Below are 17,763 nucleotides of genomic sequence, written 5' to 3' on the forward strand. Positions count from 1 at the left end.
CACGCCAAGGTTTACCCTCTCCTCAGTTCCTTCACTTCAGCCTGACGTTATCTCCTCTCTTTGCTGCTTGATTCCATCTCATCTCAACCATGTGCTCTTGGCTCTGACACAACACACCACAGCCAGCCATGTGTGTTGGCGGTTCCATGCTCTTTCCTATCCCAGCCTGGTGGCTCACTGTCACCAGCACGGGTGGGTGAAGTGCATGCCCCATGGGTACAGGGGAAAGGGCTTCCCAATTTCCCTTGCCCTTGGAGCCCTTTTCACACCAGGGGACAGACCCCTCTGAGGAAGCAGTGCTCCCACTGCTGGGGGACCAGGCGTGTATTCACACTGCTGGTGACAACAGGAGAGGCCGTGCCAACCCCAAAACACCGCGGCCACTCTGTGCATGGTTTGACATGGGGATGGGTTGACCAGATCTTGCCAGCTGCCCACGCGTGGGCTGTCAACACAAGCTTCTGCCTGGCCAGGACAATGCGCTCTGGGTGGCCCCTCGTGCTACCCAGCCACCTCTGGCTGCAGGGATGCCAGGACAAGATCCCCGGGGCACCACTATTGCCCCTCTTCTCCCCAGAGCTGCTCCCTGCTCCCAAGAGCCAAGAAAGCCTGCAGCTGCAGAAGAGCAAGAGCAGGCACTGCTGAGTGGCCATGAGGAAGAGGATCCTCAGCATAGGTACCCTGCAAAGCCCAGCTGACTTTCAGTGTGTGTCAGCCCTCAGGAATCTCAGACCCAGGAGATTAGAGAAGATGTCCAGAGAAAAGTGGACTTTCCCTTGGTCAAAGAGGATCGGTGATGGAACAGCCCATCCTGGAGGTCACCTCCAAGCATGTGGAGGATAAGAAGGTGATCAGGAATAGTCAGCATGGATTCACCAAGGGAAAGTCATGTTTGGCCACTCTGATAGCCTTTTATGATGAGATGACTGTCTGGGTAGACAAGGGGAGAGCAGTGGATGTGGTCTACCTTGACTTCAGCAAGGCTTTCAACACCGTCTCCCATAACATCCTCATAGACAAGCTCAGGATGTGCGGCCTAGATGAGCGGACGGTGAGGTGGATTGGCAATTGGCTGGATGGCAGAGCTCAGAGGGTTGTGCTCAGTGGTTCAGAGTCTAGTTGGAGGCCTGTAGCTAGCGGTGTGCCCCAGGGGTCAGTACTGGGTCCAGCGTTGTTCAACTTATTCGTCAACGCCCTGGACGATGGAACGGAGTGCACCCCCAGCAGGTTTGCTGACGACACAAAGCTGGGAGGAGTGGCTGATACCCCAGAGGCTGTGCTGCCGTTCAGAGGGACCTGGACGGGCTGGAGGGTTGGGCCGAGAGGAACCTCATCGTGGCGCTCTGAAAGGTGCTTGACACTCCACTCCAACCAATCTGCCTGTGGGAGTTGTCAAGGGCCAAGCAGAGGGCCAGTCTTTGATGGCAATGACGGTAACGTCCGCTCCAGTGTCCACCAGCATTTGCATTGACTGGAGGGTGGGTGCTCAGAATTATTCCACAGGGTAACAGTAAGCGTTGGCCGATGCTGGGCTTTGTCGGCGGCCCAAAACACCTCGGGGAACCTGGATGACCCGAATCCTGCTGCTCCCCTGATAGCATCCACACCCTTTGGTACTACTGCTCGGAAAAGAATCAATTGAGCAATTCTAGTTCCCGTTGGTATTGACAATGGTGGAGACGGTGTCCGAGCCATAGCTTGGATTTGTCCGTTATAGTCGGCATCAATTCTCCCCGGCAAAACAAACAAGCCGGTCAAAGTTGTACTCGATCGGCCTAGCAGCAGTGCATACAGCCATTCCCAGTCGGTCCTTTGACGTTCAATGGGATTTTATGACCGCGAGCACCCCACAAGGTGGCGTCTGGTACTGTGCAGACATCCGCTCCGGGGCTCCCTCTGCTTCTGGCTGAGAGGGTGCCCGGCGGGGCAGCTGGCGGCGCTGGACCCTGTCTCAGCATGGCACTTGGAGCCCCCAAGGTGGGAGGTTCCCCCTCCGACCGGGGGCCGGGGGTGCCGGTGTCCCCGCCGTTTCCCCGCTGCCCCCCCGCGTTGTGTTGGGAGCGGCGCTGCCTCGCCCAGGGGCCTCCCCTCCCACACCCGGGACACGAAGTGGCCGGGACCGGATCCCAAGGGCAGGCGGAGACTTTGTGGCTCGGGTCTCCACACCGATAGCATTTTTTTCTGACCCTGGGGGTCCTGACTGATGGTCAGTGCTGCTGCAAAAGCGGACGCCAGCGATTCGGTGTGATGTTCGATAGAGCCCACTCGGTTACACGCTTCTATCATCTGAACTAGTGTTGCATTCACAGGCAGAGCCTGTAGCACCTTTCTTCAGTCGGTGTTTGCGTTTTCTACCACTAGCCTTTGTAGCAAGGCGTCTTTTGCTTCCCGATTGTCAATCTGCTTATCTAGCGCATCGCGAAGCCGATCAATAAACCGCATGTATGGCTCAGACACCCCTTGCTGGACCTTTGTAAAGGGCTGCGCGGGCTCCCCGGTCTCTGGGATTGTGAACATTGCCTGGAGGGCCATGGTTGCAGTCAGCTGGAGGATGCCTGGATCTAAATTTGCCTGAAGGCGCAGATCCGCCATCGGGTCTGTACCCATCAGTTGAGGTATATCCACTCTGAAAAGCGGATCCCCCGGCTGCCTTTCTAAATTTCGGAGTGCTGCATGTTTGCACAACTCTCTCCATTTCTGTTCCCATAATAACTTTTGTGTCAGAGTTAATATCGTCGCCGTCACTTGCCAAATGGGGTTAAAAGCTGTCCCGTCATGACATTCTCCAGCAGGAACTGCGTAAACGGGGCCGATAACCCATAAGCAGTCACCGTCCTGTGTAGTTCTTTAATAAGGTCCCACTGGAAGGGGTGCCAGTCATTTTGCCCACGATCCCGAACTTGGACTGGAAAATCGAGCCCTGTGCGCCCCCCCCCCCCCCCCTTATTGCTTCTCTCTGAAGTTGTTTCCAACGATCTCGGGGGTCAAAGGGAATGTGGCTGACGGCCGCTGAGATGCTGCCCCCCCTCTGCTCCCAGGTCTGCCAGGTTTGCTGCCTCCAGCGTTCTGCAGTCACCGCTTTTTTTTTTCCCCCCGCCTGCGCAGCCTGAGCGGCCGCTGTCGCTCAAGGGGACGAGCTTCGGTGATGAAACTGCCCGCCTGACGGGTGAGGGGGGAGCCGCGGACGACGTCTGCCTGGCCTTCAGTACGGCCAGGGAATATAAAAGTAAATAGCTCTCTTCCCTCACAAACGCCTTGTCTCTCCTCGCCCGCTATCAGCCCCGAGGCCTGGCCGGGCGGGTCGCAGCCTCGCTGCCTTCACCCCGGCCCGGCCTGTGCCCGCCCAGCCTCCAGTCCAGCCGCCGCGCCGCCCTCCAACTGGCTGCCGGCGCTGCCCGTCAGCAGAAGACCCGCCCCCTCTCCCGCGTCCCGCCTCGCGATTGGCCGCGCCTCCCTCAGCCGCCGAAGGCGCTCGGGGCGCCGCCATTTCAAGAGCCCGTGCCCGCCCCAGCTCCCGAGCAGGCGGCGGGGCCGGTCAGGGCGTCGCCGCGCCGGGAGCGAGCAGCCGCCGCCGCGGGAGCGCGCCCGGTGCCGGGATGTGCGGGGCGGAGGCGGGGCGGTGGCGGCGGGCCCCTCGGCGTCCCTCCGGCGGCAGGTAAGGGCGGGGAGGGGCCGCCGGGGCTGCCCGGGGGCTGGGAGCCGCGGTGCCGCCCGCCGCTGCCCCCGTGGGGTCGGGTCCCGCGGGGACCGTCGCGTCTTCCGTGGCGCCGAGTCCCGGGAGCGCTGGCGGGTGCGTGCCCCGGAGCCCCCAGCTCCGTCCTGCGGCTCGGGGCCGGGGCCTGGGGCACGCCGTGGGGTTCGGCGAGGAACGGGGGCGGTTGGCGGTGTGGAGCGGCACGCAGCGGCGAGATGGGATCTGAGAGCTTTGAGCGCCTCTGTGCGCAAAATTCAGTTCGGGGGGATGTCACAGGCGTGGCTTGCCTCATCTCTCCGAGGAACAGAGCGGTTCGGGTCTCCTGACGCTCGGTTCAGGCTGGTTGTCGCTTGTTTCCACGGAAGGGTTCTCAGAAAAGCGTTCCCCTGTTTGATGACTGGAGATACTGGTGTGCGATGGCTTTCCTTTTCAGAAAGATTGGCTTATAAAAAGCTTTTCACGATTTTTTTTTCACGATCAGGCTCCTTGGAAGCTTTTAGACTTGCTGTAACCTGGCATAAATGGCACCCAGCTTGTGGCTGGAGCTCTGAGGGCGCGGAAGCAGGCGCTGCCCTCAGGGTCAGGCCTCTCCTTCCTGCGGCCAGGAACGTCGCGAGGCTCTGGAGCTGCAGCCTGCTGTCAGGGAGGGACCCTTTCACCTCCTGGGGACACCCGGCCCCACGTGCCGCTGCGGCTCCGCGTGCCCAGAGCTCAGTGAGACCCTCAGAGAGAGCGCTCTGGCTTTCCTGGCCTCCGGTCCGCACGTGCTGGCCTCCACTCCAAATCGTGTTTGCAGATCAGTCAAACTACAGAGGAGACCATTGCAATTTCCGTCTCCAAAAAGCACGGCCAGACCATGCAAGAACATGCTGGCCACGAGCCTGAGGAGGAGTGTGCAAAGAACAGGGTGAGGATGTGCTGAAGCCTCGCTCCCTCTCCTGTGCTCTGCTACTTACTGCACTTGGTGCGACCTGTGCATATTTCACAACCCTTGAGGCATGCCTTGAGCTTGTCTGGCCTCCCTTTGACTCCTCATAAATGGTTAATCATGGCTTTATTACCATCCGTGACATCCTGCAGCGATGTCTTTTTCGGATTGAGGAATCTTTGCTTGCCTAGGTCTCCCTTGCATAGAAGATGTTGCATGCTTTTTGTCGCCTTTTTCTGAGTCTTTTTTCAGCTCTGCTTTTTTTTTTTTCTTGGATGAGAAGCGTCAGAGAGGTATGCAGCCTTTCCAAGAAAGGTACCTTGGGGACTTCTGCAGGGTGACAGCGTTGTTCTCCTGGGGCTTCCATGCGTTCTTAGCAGACTTAATGACAGCTGCCTCTTACGGCAGCAGTGGCCTCATCCTGACGCACTGGGGGTTTGGATTGCTTCCCCGGGGTGGCCTCAGCTGGAGTGCCTCACCCACGGGCTGTCGATGCATCTGTAAGGTGTGTGTGTGCGGGGTGCGTATCCCTTGTCAAAAGCTTCTGGAGAACGTCCTCTTGCGGTTCTTTCAGCGCGTATTCTAGCTCTGCCCGCACTGCATCCTGCGTGCATTGCCGTGACTTGTCCTGCATGAGGACAGTGTTTTCACTGCCCGTCGGTACCCGCGTTGATCCCACCGTGCCCGTCCCAGCAAACCAGCACTGTCCAGCAGGTGAAAGATGAGAGAGGTGGTAAGAGGCTGCAGGTGGCTCTTCAGCGAGGGAAGAGAAGCAAGCCCTCTGGTCAGTGCCACACAAGCCTGGGGGGCGGTCTCAAGCTCTGTTAGGTCCTACAGCTGTGCAAGCCACGTTTTCATGTGCTGGGAGTGTGGCTGCACTGCGACAAGTCATTGCTGAGGCTGGGTTTGCCAGACCTTGATGACACCGGGCTTTTGCTGTGGTACTAGTGGTGAGCAGGCGTCCTTGTCTTGTACCATCAAGAGCTGGTCTCTGTGGAAGTAAAACACCGGGATTTATGGTTTTGTGCCAGTATCTGTTAGCAACAGTGATGCAGCAGCGCGTTTTGGGAATATGAATTTTCCAAAATATGAAAATGAATTCTACCTCCCTGGGATTTTTAAGAGGTAGTTGGATGGGAGACAGAAAAAAATAAAGCTTAGAATGAGCAAGTGTTATGGAAGTCAGCTTATCTGTTGGGTATGTTAAGTGCTGCAATGTGCTCTTAATAGTATTCTCAAAGATTCCATCCTTTTCTAAAGTCTTGCCATGCTGTGTAAATTTGACATTGCTGAGCATGTCTGTACGACCTGGTGCAAGCATGCACGTACCTTGTCTGTGTTCCATATCGTTCAGTTTGTCTGTTCGAAAGAATATGGTGTTCTTCTTCACTGTGAGTGGTTTTTCTTCTAGCCTGTAAACCCCCAAATCTATATGTGGGGGGCTTCAACATGTATCTTTGCATTCTGTCCAGTGGCAGGATTTTATTATTCTTCACATTATTTATAAAAGCCTGAATAGAAAACATATTTCCTGTCAGTACATTACCGTTTCATGCAGAATAATAAATATTGTCTAGATCCTCTTGGTTCCGTCCTTATTTGTGTGTGCCTCTAAATGTCGAATAAAAGGGGGTTAATTCAAATGACAGCCAATGACTGTACTACAAACCTAACATCACACTGAACAAGGAAAAAACATATGAAATATTTACTGAATTAATTCCATAAGATGTTTTACAGCATCTGTAAATATTTGTGTTTTACAAAATAAATATTCACACGTGTTGATATTTCTGCTTCCTGGTTTGGTGTGTACATCACAAAAAGAAATTTAGTAAGGGTTGTGGTTTTGCTGTGCTGGTCAGTGCAGGCAGCCCCCAGGTTACCAATGTGCCACCAGCATACAGAGCATGCGCCCTGTGGGCAGTTTGACTTGCTTGCTAGTGCTCCACAGTGCTGTGTTGGGGTTTGCTTTCACATGTTGTAGCTTGCTGAAAGTGTTTTAGGATGGGGAGATGTGTAACCATCTCTTTCACAAACAGATCGTGACTCCTGTTGTTTGATTGCTTGTTTGGTTTGGTGTTGTTCCCCCCCAGGGGCATTAATCTGTTTTTGGTACCTGTTGTTTATACAAATTAGTATTTGCTTTTCCATCCTAAGCTTTTACAGAAAGCTGAATTTGTCGTGATTATAAAATCAAGCAAACTTTCCTTAGAAGAAATGGCTCGCTGCCGGGCAGCAGGGGTGCAGTAGGTAGGGTTCCCAAAGGCCATGGTGCGACACGTCGAGGGCCTCGGACATCCTGGAGTTAGCATTGTGACCATGCGAGGAAGTTCAGCCAGATGTGGCCAGTGCAGGCCTGAGACACACTGGCAAGCAAGGATCAGAAGGGATTTATTTACTGGGAAATACTTGCAAGAACAAAAGAAGTGTGACTTAACCAAATGGTTGCGCGTAGGGAATACAGTGACTGTGTGCAACAACCTGTGTTCCTGGAGGTTAAATGTCATGGGCAGAGGGAGATATTTTTAACTGGTCCTCAGTTAAGTAAAACTTCTGAGTTTTAACTGCTTATAGTGGACACAGATGAGTCCCCTCTTCCTTTCTGAAGCAGCCTTCTGGATGTCTGAACACTGCCATCGTGGCTGTTAGCCTTCTCATCTCCAGGCTACATGAGCTCAGTGAATGCAAGCTTTCCTCACAGGACGTGTTTTCTAGACTTTCTCTGTAGTGGCTTAACTACTTGCCATAAGTTTGTTAAGCTCCAAATAGCTGCTTTCAGTTTGTATATTTAGGTAGGAAGAAAGACGTATGCACCCACAAGCTTGTTATGTTTTTCCACCAGTATTGGTTGGTCTAACAGAAGATACTACCTCTTCTCACAACCCTTTATCTTGTTTAGAGGCTTGCATCATCATGACCACAGCAGTGCTGACGTGATAGCCTGTGTGTGCTGTCCCATTGATGCTTCCATTACTCCCAGTTTGTGCCTCGCTGCCTCTGCTTTGTCCCCCTGCGTGCTCCTGTGTCTGAGCATTTCCTGCATTTCGGGGCTCGGGAGGGCCTCGCGACTTGTCAGGCTGCTTTCTATCCATTCTTCCTGCCTTCTGCAACAGAACTGTTTGGCTTGTCCCTTAAAACTATTTCTCCAAGTATTGCAAGGTGTTTTTTTCTTTTTTTTTTTTTTTTTTTTCTTCAGGAGAATCTTTGAAAATTTTGAAGGAGATGAAGGATAAATGCTAGCAGTCAGGCTATAGATGCCTTTGACTTCAAAATATGGCTTTTGTTTGTATTGACTTGTAACTTTCCATGTTCTAGGAACTGTGGATGGAGCGGAAAGCTGAGGAGCTGAGCACTTCGTTGAAGGCCCACGTGTTGACCCTGATGCTTGAATGAATGCAGAATGGAAATGCTTCCCGGAGTGGGTGTGTTTGGAACTGGCAGCACCGCCCGGGTCCTGGTCCCCTTGCTGCGAGCAGAAGGCTTCTCTATTGAAGCACTCTGGGGAAAGACTGAAGAGGAAGCGAAGCAGCTGGCAGAAGAAATGAATATCTCCTTCTACACGAGTCGGACTGATGATGTCTTGCTGCACCAGGACGTAGATTTGGTTTGCATCAATATCCCTCCACCCCTAACTCGGCAAATTGCTGTGAAAGCTCTAGGTACCTTTTTATTTTTAGAGTTGGACCAAAAATTCATAACTAATTGGCAGATTGAAATTTGAAGCTCAACGTGATTCTGGTTCTAGCAAGGTGCAAGTACAGTACGAAAGGTTTTGCTTGGAATCGGTAGCACCATCTGCAAGGAAGGTTACCTAGATTTTATTTTTATTTTTTAGAACTACTTATAGCATTGAAAATCTTGAATCTATTGGGCTAAAATTTTCCGTGTATTCTTCAGACTGAACTTGCAGTGGGGAGATTTTTATTAAAATAAGCTACTTCAGAAAGCATGCTGAAGTAGAAAAATGTTTTCTTCCCATTTGGGGAAGAAAAAAACAACCTTGTTGTTTAATTCATTTCAGATCTTCCCATGCCTTGGAATGGGAACCTGAAATTTGTTTTGGGGAGAGGGGGAAGGGAGGGGAGACTTTCAGCTCTGCTTGTTGTTCCTCCACAAAAGCAAACTTGAAAGTTAAAAGCCCTTGAATAAAAAATGTGCGTACACGCTCAGTAGAATTGTGTGAGTCAAGACCCAAATCCTCTGCGGATGCTGTTTTCAGCAAGCGTGCCGTGCCCCTTGCCACCTCTTGGCGATGCCTTTTCTCAGTGTCTGTAACAGGCTGCTATGGTCCCAGGTGTGGACTTGCTGGAGGAATCCTTCACCTGGCGTGGAGGAGAGGGTAGGTGGCAGCTGGGGACAGCGGGAGGCATCCAGCGAGGTGAGCTGGGCGAAAGCGTCTGGGAGAGAAGGGAGAACTGGGCCGGGCAGGGAGGCAGGAGGCAGCCGCCCGGGCACCCCCGGTGTTCCCTGGTTCTCCAGGGCATGGCTTTGTAGTGCTAATGTTCCCTCACCTCGCACAGCGTGGGGGTGCGTTTGTGTGCAATTCTGCAAATAACAAGTGTGAGATTTTTATTGTGTTTACAGCAGATCCACATGAGATAATTTTAGGATGGGTAATAATCTCAAACCGTGGGAGCGAGGGTGGTTTGTTGTTCTTAGCCTCTTTGCTCTGCAGTAATTTGTTTTGGAAGTAAACAGCTCCTTACACATTTGCAATGCCATAATGCTGCTTAGATATGCAGAGAGAGATTTTAGGGTTTTATAAGTTGTTAGATTTCTTTCTTTTCAAAGAACTACTGTTCTCTGAATTTAAAGTATTTTAATTTTTGAACATTTGAACTGTAAGTTAGAATTTATCTTTAAATATGCTAGAAATTCCTTTAAATGGTAATAAGTATTTCAGTAGTTCTCTTGGCTCTTGATGGTCAAGCATGAACTGTGCTGAAAGGAGAGGATTGCACCTTCTCTGGTGGATTATTAACTAAAATGAATAGAGAGTGTTTCTTTGAAAGCTGACACTGAACAGTGGAGGCAAGGTGGTTAAGGCCACTGCAGAAGTACAGAGGTGATGTGTACGCTTGACTGCAAGACAAGTATAGATAAGTTGGAAGGTTGAAAAAGCTGGGGAAGTCAATGGATGAAGTTGTCAAGGGCTATTTATTCTTCACTTCTGATTCCCAAAATATTCTGATCTGCGAAGTGCTGCAGGCAGCTCAGACCAGTATGATTCTGGCCAAGTCTTTCAGCTTTCTAGGTAGGTTAGTCGCAACAGTATTTGTATATCTGCTGCCAAGTATGTCGTGGCATATCTGAAGCCAATGTTGGATAGCTTGCTATAATTCAGTGTTCTGGAGGAACAAAAAATGAGGGTAGGGCAGGTGGCAAGTGTTTTTTCTGAACATTCAGATTGATACAATGATACTTGTAATTGGAAAATTCTTAGCTGCAAATTGTTTATGATAATAGATTAATAGATTGATGTTTTACTAGCTGAGACTGGGCTTTGGGAGAGATCAGATGTGGTACAGTGGTAAGTCTTCTATTCAAAAGAAGAAATGAATGTACACTTTTATTACTTCTTTGTATACTTTTATTTATAATTTAAAAATGTACTTAGCTTCGTAGTACTGGAAGTAAGGAGAGAGGGACCCAGTGTTTCCTGCCTGTGCTATTTGTTTGTGTAAGTTCCTTACTGACAGACACCCATAAAGAAGCCTAGGTACGGCCTTGGCATGACGGAGATGAAGTTGTAGCACTGGATTGAGTTCATGAACCAGACATAACAGATCAAAGCCTAGAGCATCATTCAAATTAAGATGAGTGTAATCTTAGGGTTTATCTCAGTAACAGGTAAAGCAAGAAGCTATTCTAAAATTTGTGCTTCTTTTGATCTGAGAGGAACTAAATTAATTTCACAAAATGCCTGCTTCGTGGTTGATGTCCCACAGCTGAAATGCATCCACCTTTGTGTGAGGTGAGCCCAGTGCCGAGTTACTGGCTGGCTCGGATCGCAAAGCGTGTGACGTGTGCGAGTGAAGCGAGGACTGGGGAGGCAGAGCATTAGAAGTCCTCAGAGGAGGATTTCTTTAAGACTTTAAAGGTGATGCTGCTGCTGAGCCCAGCCTTCAGACAGATGTCTTGTGGAATGGCAACAGAGGAACTTCTTACTTGTCCAAGGAATCTTTCTGAAGTAGCTTGTTTGGCCCCCTGATTTTGTGGAGTCCATACAAATTATAGCATGTATATGTTAATTGTGGAGGAAAGAGTCAGAAAGGGCTCTATCACTGCACTGCGACAAATGCAGATCTCCTGTTCTTGAAACAGGATGAACAAGCGTGCTGTGAGTGCTCTTTGCATATTGTGCTTCCCATGTTTGTAACGAGTAGCATGGAGGTCCTTTCCATCCATATGCAAACAAGACGTGAAATGAAGGAATGCGTTTTGGAATGAGCATTCATTCACTGGGAGGCTCCTGAAGCAAACAGGTTTGAAACAGATGGTTATTCATGAAGAATCCTCAGACACTCCCAGCTGCTTATGATGGACACAGAGATGATTTGGTGTGCTTCAGCAGTGGCTAGGCGTACATCGTCCTAGGTGCAGCCTCAGGTTTCTTACATTATTCAGGGGAATCAAGAGCTGGGGCTTCTGTTTGGTGGAATGGACATACTTATGTAGGCTAAGTAGGTTTAGTAGTATGATTCGATGTTATAATTCATACAGAGAGAGGTGGGGCTGAGGATTTCAGGTGTTTATGGAAGGTGTTGGATGGGCAGTGGTGCATGCACCAGCCAGGCAAACAAGCAAGCAAGAAGAGCTGCAAAGCAGTGGCTGTCGTAGCGAGACTGCTGTCCCAGCCCAGCCACACTGCAGGGATGCTGCCCTGCATGGGTGCCCCTCCTTGTTGCATTCACGGGGACACAAAGGGCCCTCTCAGCAGAGTGGTGGGCCACTGTGTTTACAGTGTCTGTTTCCTGCATTGAATGTATCAGGCTGCAGCCCCTCCAGAGCTGCCCCTTTAAGGTTTCTGCTTCACTTCTCTAATTTTTAATAAATATTCCCCTCCAACGGGGTGTCCTCCCTCCTTCTTGGCTTGACTGGCACCCTCCCTGCTAGGGGCCCTGGTATTTCTGTCCCTTCCTCCTCCTTGTGGCTCTGGGCAGCCTTGACCAGGCAGAATGAGTTTTCTATGCTTGTGTTTTATTAACCACAGCTGTAAAATACTTTGAGTATGGCAAGTTTTGGATCTGCTATGGCTAACCAGCTGCTAGAGAAGCAGAGACGCTGTGGCTGATGGACTGTGTGGATCTGAGTAGAGATGTAAGATTCCTTTAGGAGACAATACTCCATTTTATTCTGCTGTCCAGAAAGTGTCCCAACTCACCTGGTGGTTTTTTATTGCTTTCATAGGATGTGAACATGCTCTGAATCAGGTATTTCATTGACTGAAGTCATGATTTGGCTCTGTTAAGTTAGTGAGAGTTAAGATGTAGCTGTACTTGCTACTGGAGGCTGGTTCCGTGCCAGAGCATGAAATGCCTGAAGCATGTAAAATGGTGCCTTTCTTAAAACTGGTGTCCTTATCCGAACATAGAGAGAGAACATTAAAACAAAAATCATCTTTTCAGTGTTTTCATTTGTAACCAAAATGCCAGTGGAAAGGCACAGAGCAACCAACGCCTCTCCTTGTACCCTGTTCAGGGCAGAGCTCCGCACGGCAGTTCTGGAAGACTTTAAAGCCTGAAGCCTGTTTCAGGGTCAGTTACAGTCGTGACAGTGTGAGAGCTTCACGCTGCCTAGACAGGAGCACTAGGAGCATAGTTCCACGGTCAGCAGTGACATGCAGCAGTGGGAGCAAGAAATGCTTTCAGAGGAAGCTTACAGGGCTTGTGGAGGCACGGAGCTGGTAACGCAGGGTGCGTTGGCTGAGAAATGTCTTCCGGGACACAAAGGAGCACTGGATTCATTCAGTGGAGCAGGCTGCCTGTTTCTGGGGAAGGACAAACTAAGATAAGTTTTAGGGAGTAAGACTGACTCTCTAGCCTCCTAGGAGGACTGCAGCGGTGTACGGTGGCTGTTGCGCTCCTGCGGAGCTCTGAGATGTGCCCAGAGAAGACCTGAAGGGCTGCGATGAGCCTGCAGGCAGCTGAGCCACCTCTGTCCTCACTCACCGCCTCTGATGGGGGCAAACCCGATCTCTCTTACCACAGCCTGGCTTCCTTCCTCCCAGGCATGCAGCACAGCCCCTTCCAGGGGCTCAGACTCACCTGTGAGCTTCTTCTTTTAGCCTGGGCTCATTTGCTGCTGGGCTGGTGAGCTGGACTAACTCACAAAGGGCTCTGAGGAGCGCTCTGGCTGCATGCTGGCTCTGGTTCTCCTAGTTGGTGGGGATCTCAGTGGGAAATTTTGAAGGTGATTTAGGAAAGCAGCGTGGTATAAAGTTCAGGCCAAGACAATTGCCAATTGGCAATTACCATTGTCAAGATAACTGTAGCAAGACGAGGGCTGTAGGTTGCTCTGCAGCAGCGAGCAAGGCATGGCCATTGCACTGTAGGGGATCTGGTACCCATCTCCAACGCAGCCCTCGTCCTTGCCGTCTCTGTAGGTGTGGGAACTGCTGCGGAGCTTCCCACTGAGGGCAGCTGCGGGGATGTCCCGCAGGTGTCACGGTGTCCCTGGGCAGCAGCTTCCCAGCCCGTGCTGGCCTCATGCAGCAGCTGCCAGGCCAATACACATGGCCCCACGCGTCTGCCTCCCTCCCACGCCTCAGCAGTGCTCAGCGGGCCATGCTGAGCAACATCGGGGTGCTGTGCTGAGTGCCATCCACAAAAGACATCTGATCTTAGCTCCTCGAGTGGCTCGGTCTGCGCTGGCACAAAGAGCACAGTACTGACACAAAGCCAAGTGAAGAGCAAGAACTGGGAGAAAGACCCTGCCACAAAGAGGGCGGAGAAGTGAATGTTTCGACATTCACGTGGTTGGTTTTACACTCTGAGTTGGCTACTGCATTAAATTATGTGCCAGAGGGCGGGGGGGGGCGCACGAGGGGGAGGGAGAGCAGCACTGGCAGAGCACTGACTGCAGAGCTGTACCCCCGGCATATGCAGATTGAGAGTCGCTTTCATTGCCCATTTCCTTTGAGAATTACATGATTTGTTTAGGATGCTGTCAAGATCCTCTTACTTTTACTCTTTTCATTTTTATTTTGATGTAACCTGGCTTGAGATGAATGCCATTTAAAATTACAGGGTGACGAGAAGGCAGATAACCCCAGCACTGAAATATCTCAAGAGGAGCTCAGCCGACCCTGGGGAATATTGAACAGAGAGTGGTGCAGGGACTGGTACAGGAGAGTCAGAAGTGGTCCCTGAAATGGGTTTGCTGGTGGGCAGCCAGGAGCATTTGGCAGGCTGAGAGACAGCATCCTCAGGGAGCATGACCCTGCCCTTCTTTGTCCATTAAAGCTTCTGCTGACCTGTACATATTCAGGTGCTTTCTTTGGAAGAGACCACTAAAAATTGTAGTTTTGTTTTCTGAGTGGACTTTGATTTAATTTACTGCAAATACATGTTCAGAGCTTCCTTTCCCATTAGTTGTCCCAGACTGAGCGGGGCAGAGCGATGCGTTGCAGGAGCTTGCTGGCCCCTGGACCACTTGGCAGTTCCTGAAAGTCTCGCTTGGTGCAGCCAGGAGGTGGAGTGCTCAGTGCAGCAGCTGCTGCCGTGTGGGATCTGGCTTCCCCAGTACGCAAGAGTCTGATTTAAACACTTGTGCTGGTGTCATCTCATCCTGCAGATGACAGAAGCAAGGAGCGTGGTCCAGGAGGAACTTTCAGTGAGGCACCTGCTGCCCTGTGTTCCCTGTAAGAAACAGTGGTATGACTAGGCTGAGATTCAGGTCTGACATCCTGAGTTAATGTCTGGAAACTTCTAGGTATATCCCTAGATACTACATTGAAAAATGCTTTGGATTATTTTATCAGAACAGGCATATACAGAAAAGTAAAGCCGTGCTGTAAGAAAAGAGTGAGAATGGGGGAAGAGAGAGAGAGTACCAACAACACTGGGTGTAGGCGTTTGGTTGAATCTTCCATTGAGATGCTCTTTTGGATCATCAGTTTATTTATAATTTAAAGTATATTTAAAATAAAAAGACTATCCACACTGATTCAGGCTGGGCACAAAGTAAAGCACATTACTAATAACAAAAACCACAGTAGGTCATTTTGCGAGTGCTGCTCTCACTTGGGTAACTCGTGCAGTCACCTTTGCAGTCCAATCATACGCGTGGCTCGTACATGCAGACCAAAATGTTTCACGTTACAAAACATTATTTCAAATTTTTGTATGCTGTACGCAGGCCACCACGTACCTTGTATTTCTATTAATCTATTACAAATAATAAATTCATAGTGATGATAAAATTCAAAATCAAATCTCCCCTTCGCTCACTTCTTCCCTGCAGAGTACATAGATCTCCATGATTTCTTCCCTTCTGGCTGTACAGGCATTCAAATAATTGTATAGCTACAATACTTAACTGGCATAAAAACATGACACGGTTCATCTATCATGATGTGAAAATGCTCTGTATTTATTTAGAGCTTCTCTCTGTGGGAGTTTGTCAGCTCTGTGATGAAAGCATCATGGAAGTATTCTTATTTTAGTTCCTGAACCTTTGCCTTTGAAAGCCTGACTCTTAAAAACTCTGCTGATAAACTTTGGGGCCTTGCATCATGTTTTGCTCATGAGTGCTATATTATTTTTTTTGTGTGTGTTTGTGCTGCAGGAATAGGGAAGAATGTGATCTGTGAGAAAGCTGCTACCTCTGTGGATGCCTTCAGGATGGTCACAGCTGCCAGATACTACCCCAAGCTGATGAGCATCGTAGGCAATGTTCTCCGTTTCTTGCCTGTCTTTGTGAAGATGAAGCAGTTGATAGAAGAACACTACGTGGGCAATGTGATGATCTGTGATGTACGAGTTTACGGGGGAAGCCTGCTCAGCCACAAGTACAACTGGATCTGTGATGAGCTAATGGGGGGAGGAGGTCTGCATACAATGGGGACATACATTATTGACCTTCTAACCCACCTCATCAACAGGAGAGCAGAGAAAGTCCATGGTTTGCTCAAGACTTTTGTGAAGCAGAACACAGCTATAAGTGGGATCCGCCATGTTACTAGTGACGACTTCTGCTTCTTCCAGATGCTAATGAGTGAGGGTGTCTGTTGTACCGTGACTCTCAACTTCAACATGCCTGGATCATTCATTCATGAAGTCATGGTGGTTGGGTCTGCCGGTCGCCTCATAGCTCGTGGGACGGACTTGTATGGGCAGAAGAACACTGCACTCCAAGAAGAACTATTGTTTACAGACTCTCTGACTGTCAACAAAGGCCTTTTGGACAAGGGGTTTAAAGACATCCCGCTGCTCTACCTAAAAGGAATGGTATACATGGTGCAAGCGTTGCGGAAGTCTTTCCAAGACCAGGAAGATCGTCGGACGTGGGATCATAAACCTGTCTCTATGGCAGCCTCTTTTGAAGACGGTCTGTACATGCAAAGTGTAGTAGAGGCCATCAAAAAATCCAGCAGGTCAGGGGAGTGGGAGGCTGTGGAGGTCATGACCGAGGAGCCAGATGCCAATCAAAACCTTTGCGAGGCGCTTCAGAGAAATAACTTATGAATATTCCTGCTTTGGAAAATAGGACAATTGATACTTCAGGCTGTAACTGTACAAATCCTCTCTGTTTTTAAGATATGTAGATTCTTATTTAATAATGTTTCTTGTTTTTTCTTTAAACATGTAAAATATGCCATGTTCTCATAGAAATGGTTCTGATTTAAATTGTTTAGAGTTCTAAATATTTCCGTTTTTTGTAAACGTATTAAATGTTTGTCTTGGAGACTTAGAAAAACTTGAATTGCCCTTTGCACTTGCAGTAGCTGAAGTGAAGCATGGATCTCTGCCATTGCATGGCTTGGGAATGGGACACAACCCCTCTTGCACAGGTCGCTTGTTTTAACAGTTTTAACAGGAGATTAAGAGAGCAAGATCAGGGAGCATCTGTTGTTTAGATGCCTTTGCCTTCTCTTGGAGACTGATTTAGTTTTACTCCTCAGTTGGTGAAATTTTATTAAAGAGTTCAGTGATGTAACATGTCTCTAAACTCACATAGGACAGAGTAGAACAGAATAAAGCTTGTAAAATAAGGATCAGCCTTTGGCTTTCTGCACATGTCAAATGTTTTTCAAAGTAATTTAAGCTGGTATTTTATTTAAATGATGCTATGAATTCCCTGTTGATGGTGTCTTGGCAGTTATGAGGAAAGTCTTTGGGAAGTCTGTCATATATGTGATTCTTCCATATCTGCAAACGTTTTCTTTCTACTCAAGAAACTGACTGCATCCAGCAGTTTTTTTTTTGCATAAGCTCTATTTCCATCAGTTGTGTTTACTGCCCGGCAGCACCCGGACCATGACTGTGGGGCCACATTCTTATTTCTGCAACTGTTATTAAATGCCTCACAGGCAAGGCACATTTCCACAACCTCACTGATAATGAAGCGGCAAAACCGTAACCTTCCAGGGATCTGAAGATAGAAGTAAGGAGGTATTGCCTACCTCTTGCAGCTCTTCTGTGTGCTGACTGGGAAACTGTCACACTACACACATGCTGATACCTGAAGAGAATGGGGACTGAACTATCATGAGCAAGTCTGCTTTGAATCTCAAACACTGGATATTAACTCTCTGGTCCTGCCCGCCCTCACACCCTCCTGCAGCTTGTGTCCGGTGGAGATATCTGTTGGCAGATCATGGGTGGAAGCTCATTCCATTTGAGAAATATTTTTCTCCAAAGCAGGTATGTGGAAGGGATAGTCCATTTTTACTACGTTTATTTTGTGTACTTGAAAGCTTTTTTAATGTATTATTTCCCACTAAATTGTAACTATGTATTTATGTATGTTAACATGCAAACCACTGTTTCATAAGCTGGTCCTTCCTGAAAAGAATCTTACTTGTTTTCTACAAAAATAAAAAGTTGTTTGAGGGCATTCTTCAGGCAGCTGTGTGCTTGAGTTTGATTTGGACAAGCTGAAGCCATCACAATAAATGTCAATGAGGGGCTCCCAG

The 17,763-nt window shown here is 49.3% G+C and overlaps 1 protein-coding gene across 2 annotated transcripts; it reads left to right on the forward strand.

The window, feature by feature from the left end:
• The first annotated feature begins 3,460 nt into the window (after positions 1-3,460).
• On the forward strand, positions 3,461-17,684 carry GFOD2 (Gfo/Idh/MocA-like oxidoreductase domain containing 2). 2 transcript variants are annotated; one of them, XM_080551914.1, is made up of 3 exons: positions 3,461-3,655; positions 7,941-8,284; positions 15,414-17,684. In XM_080551914.1, exons 2-3 carry the CDS (start codon positions 8,026-8,028, stop codon positions 16,310-16,312), a joined length of 1,158 nt encoding a protein of 385 aa, XP_080408040.1. In that variant the 5' UTR covers positions 3,461-3,655; positions 7,941-8,025; the 3' UTR covers positions 16,313-17,684. The 2 variants fall into 2 exon arrangements, with proteins under 2 accessions (XP_080408040.1, XP_080408041.1); XM_080551915.1 differs by having other exon boundaries at positions 3,463-3,655; positions 7,941-8,229.
• Positions 17,685-17,763: the final 79 nt, after the last annotated feature.

This window comes from Anser brachyrhynchus (genome assembly GCF_964034855.1).
Source record: "Anser brachyrhynchus genome assembly, chromosome: 12".
Classification (NCBI taxonomy): domain Eukaryota; kingdom Metazoa; phylum Chordata; class Aves; order Anseriformes; family Anatidae; genus Anser; species Anser brachyrhynchus.

What these genes read in the sequence shown, in the direction of transcription:
- GFOD2 (XM_080551914.1), top strand. Translation starts at nt 8,026, where the DNA reads ATGGAAATGCTTCCCGGAGTGGGTGTGTTTGGAACTGGCAGCACCGCC. An exon ending in AATTGCTGTGAAAGCTCTAG is followed by an intron (nt 8,285 to 15,413) that starts GTACCTTTTTAT and finishes TTTGTGCTGCAG; the next exon opens with GAATAGGGAAGAATGTGATC.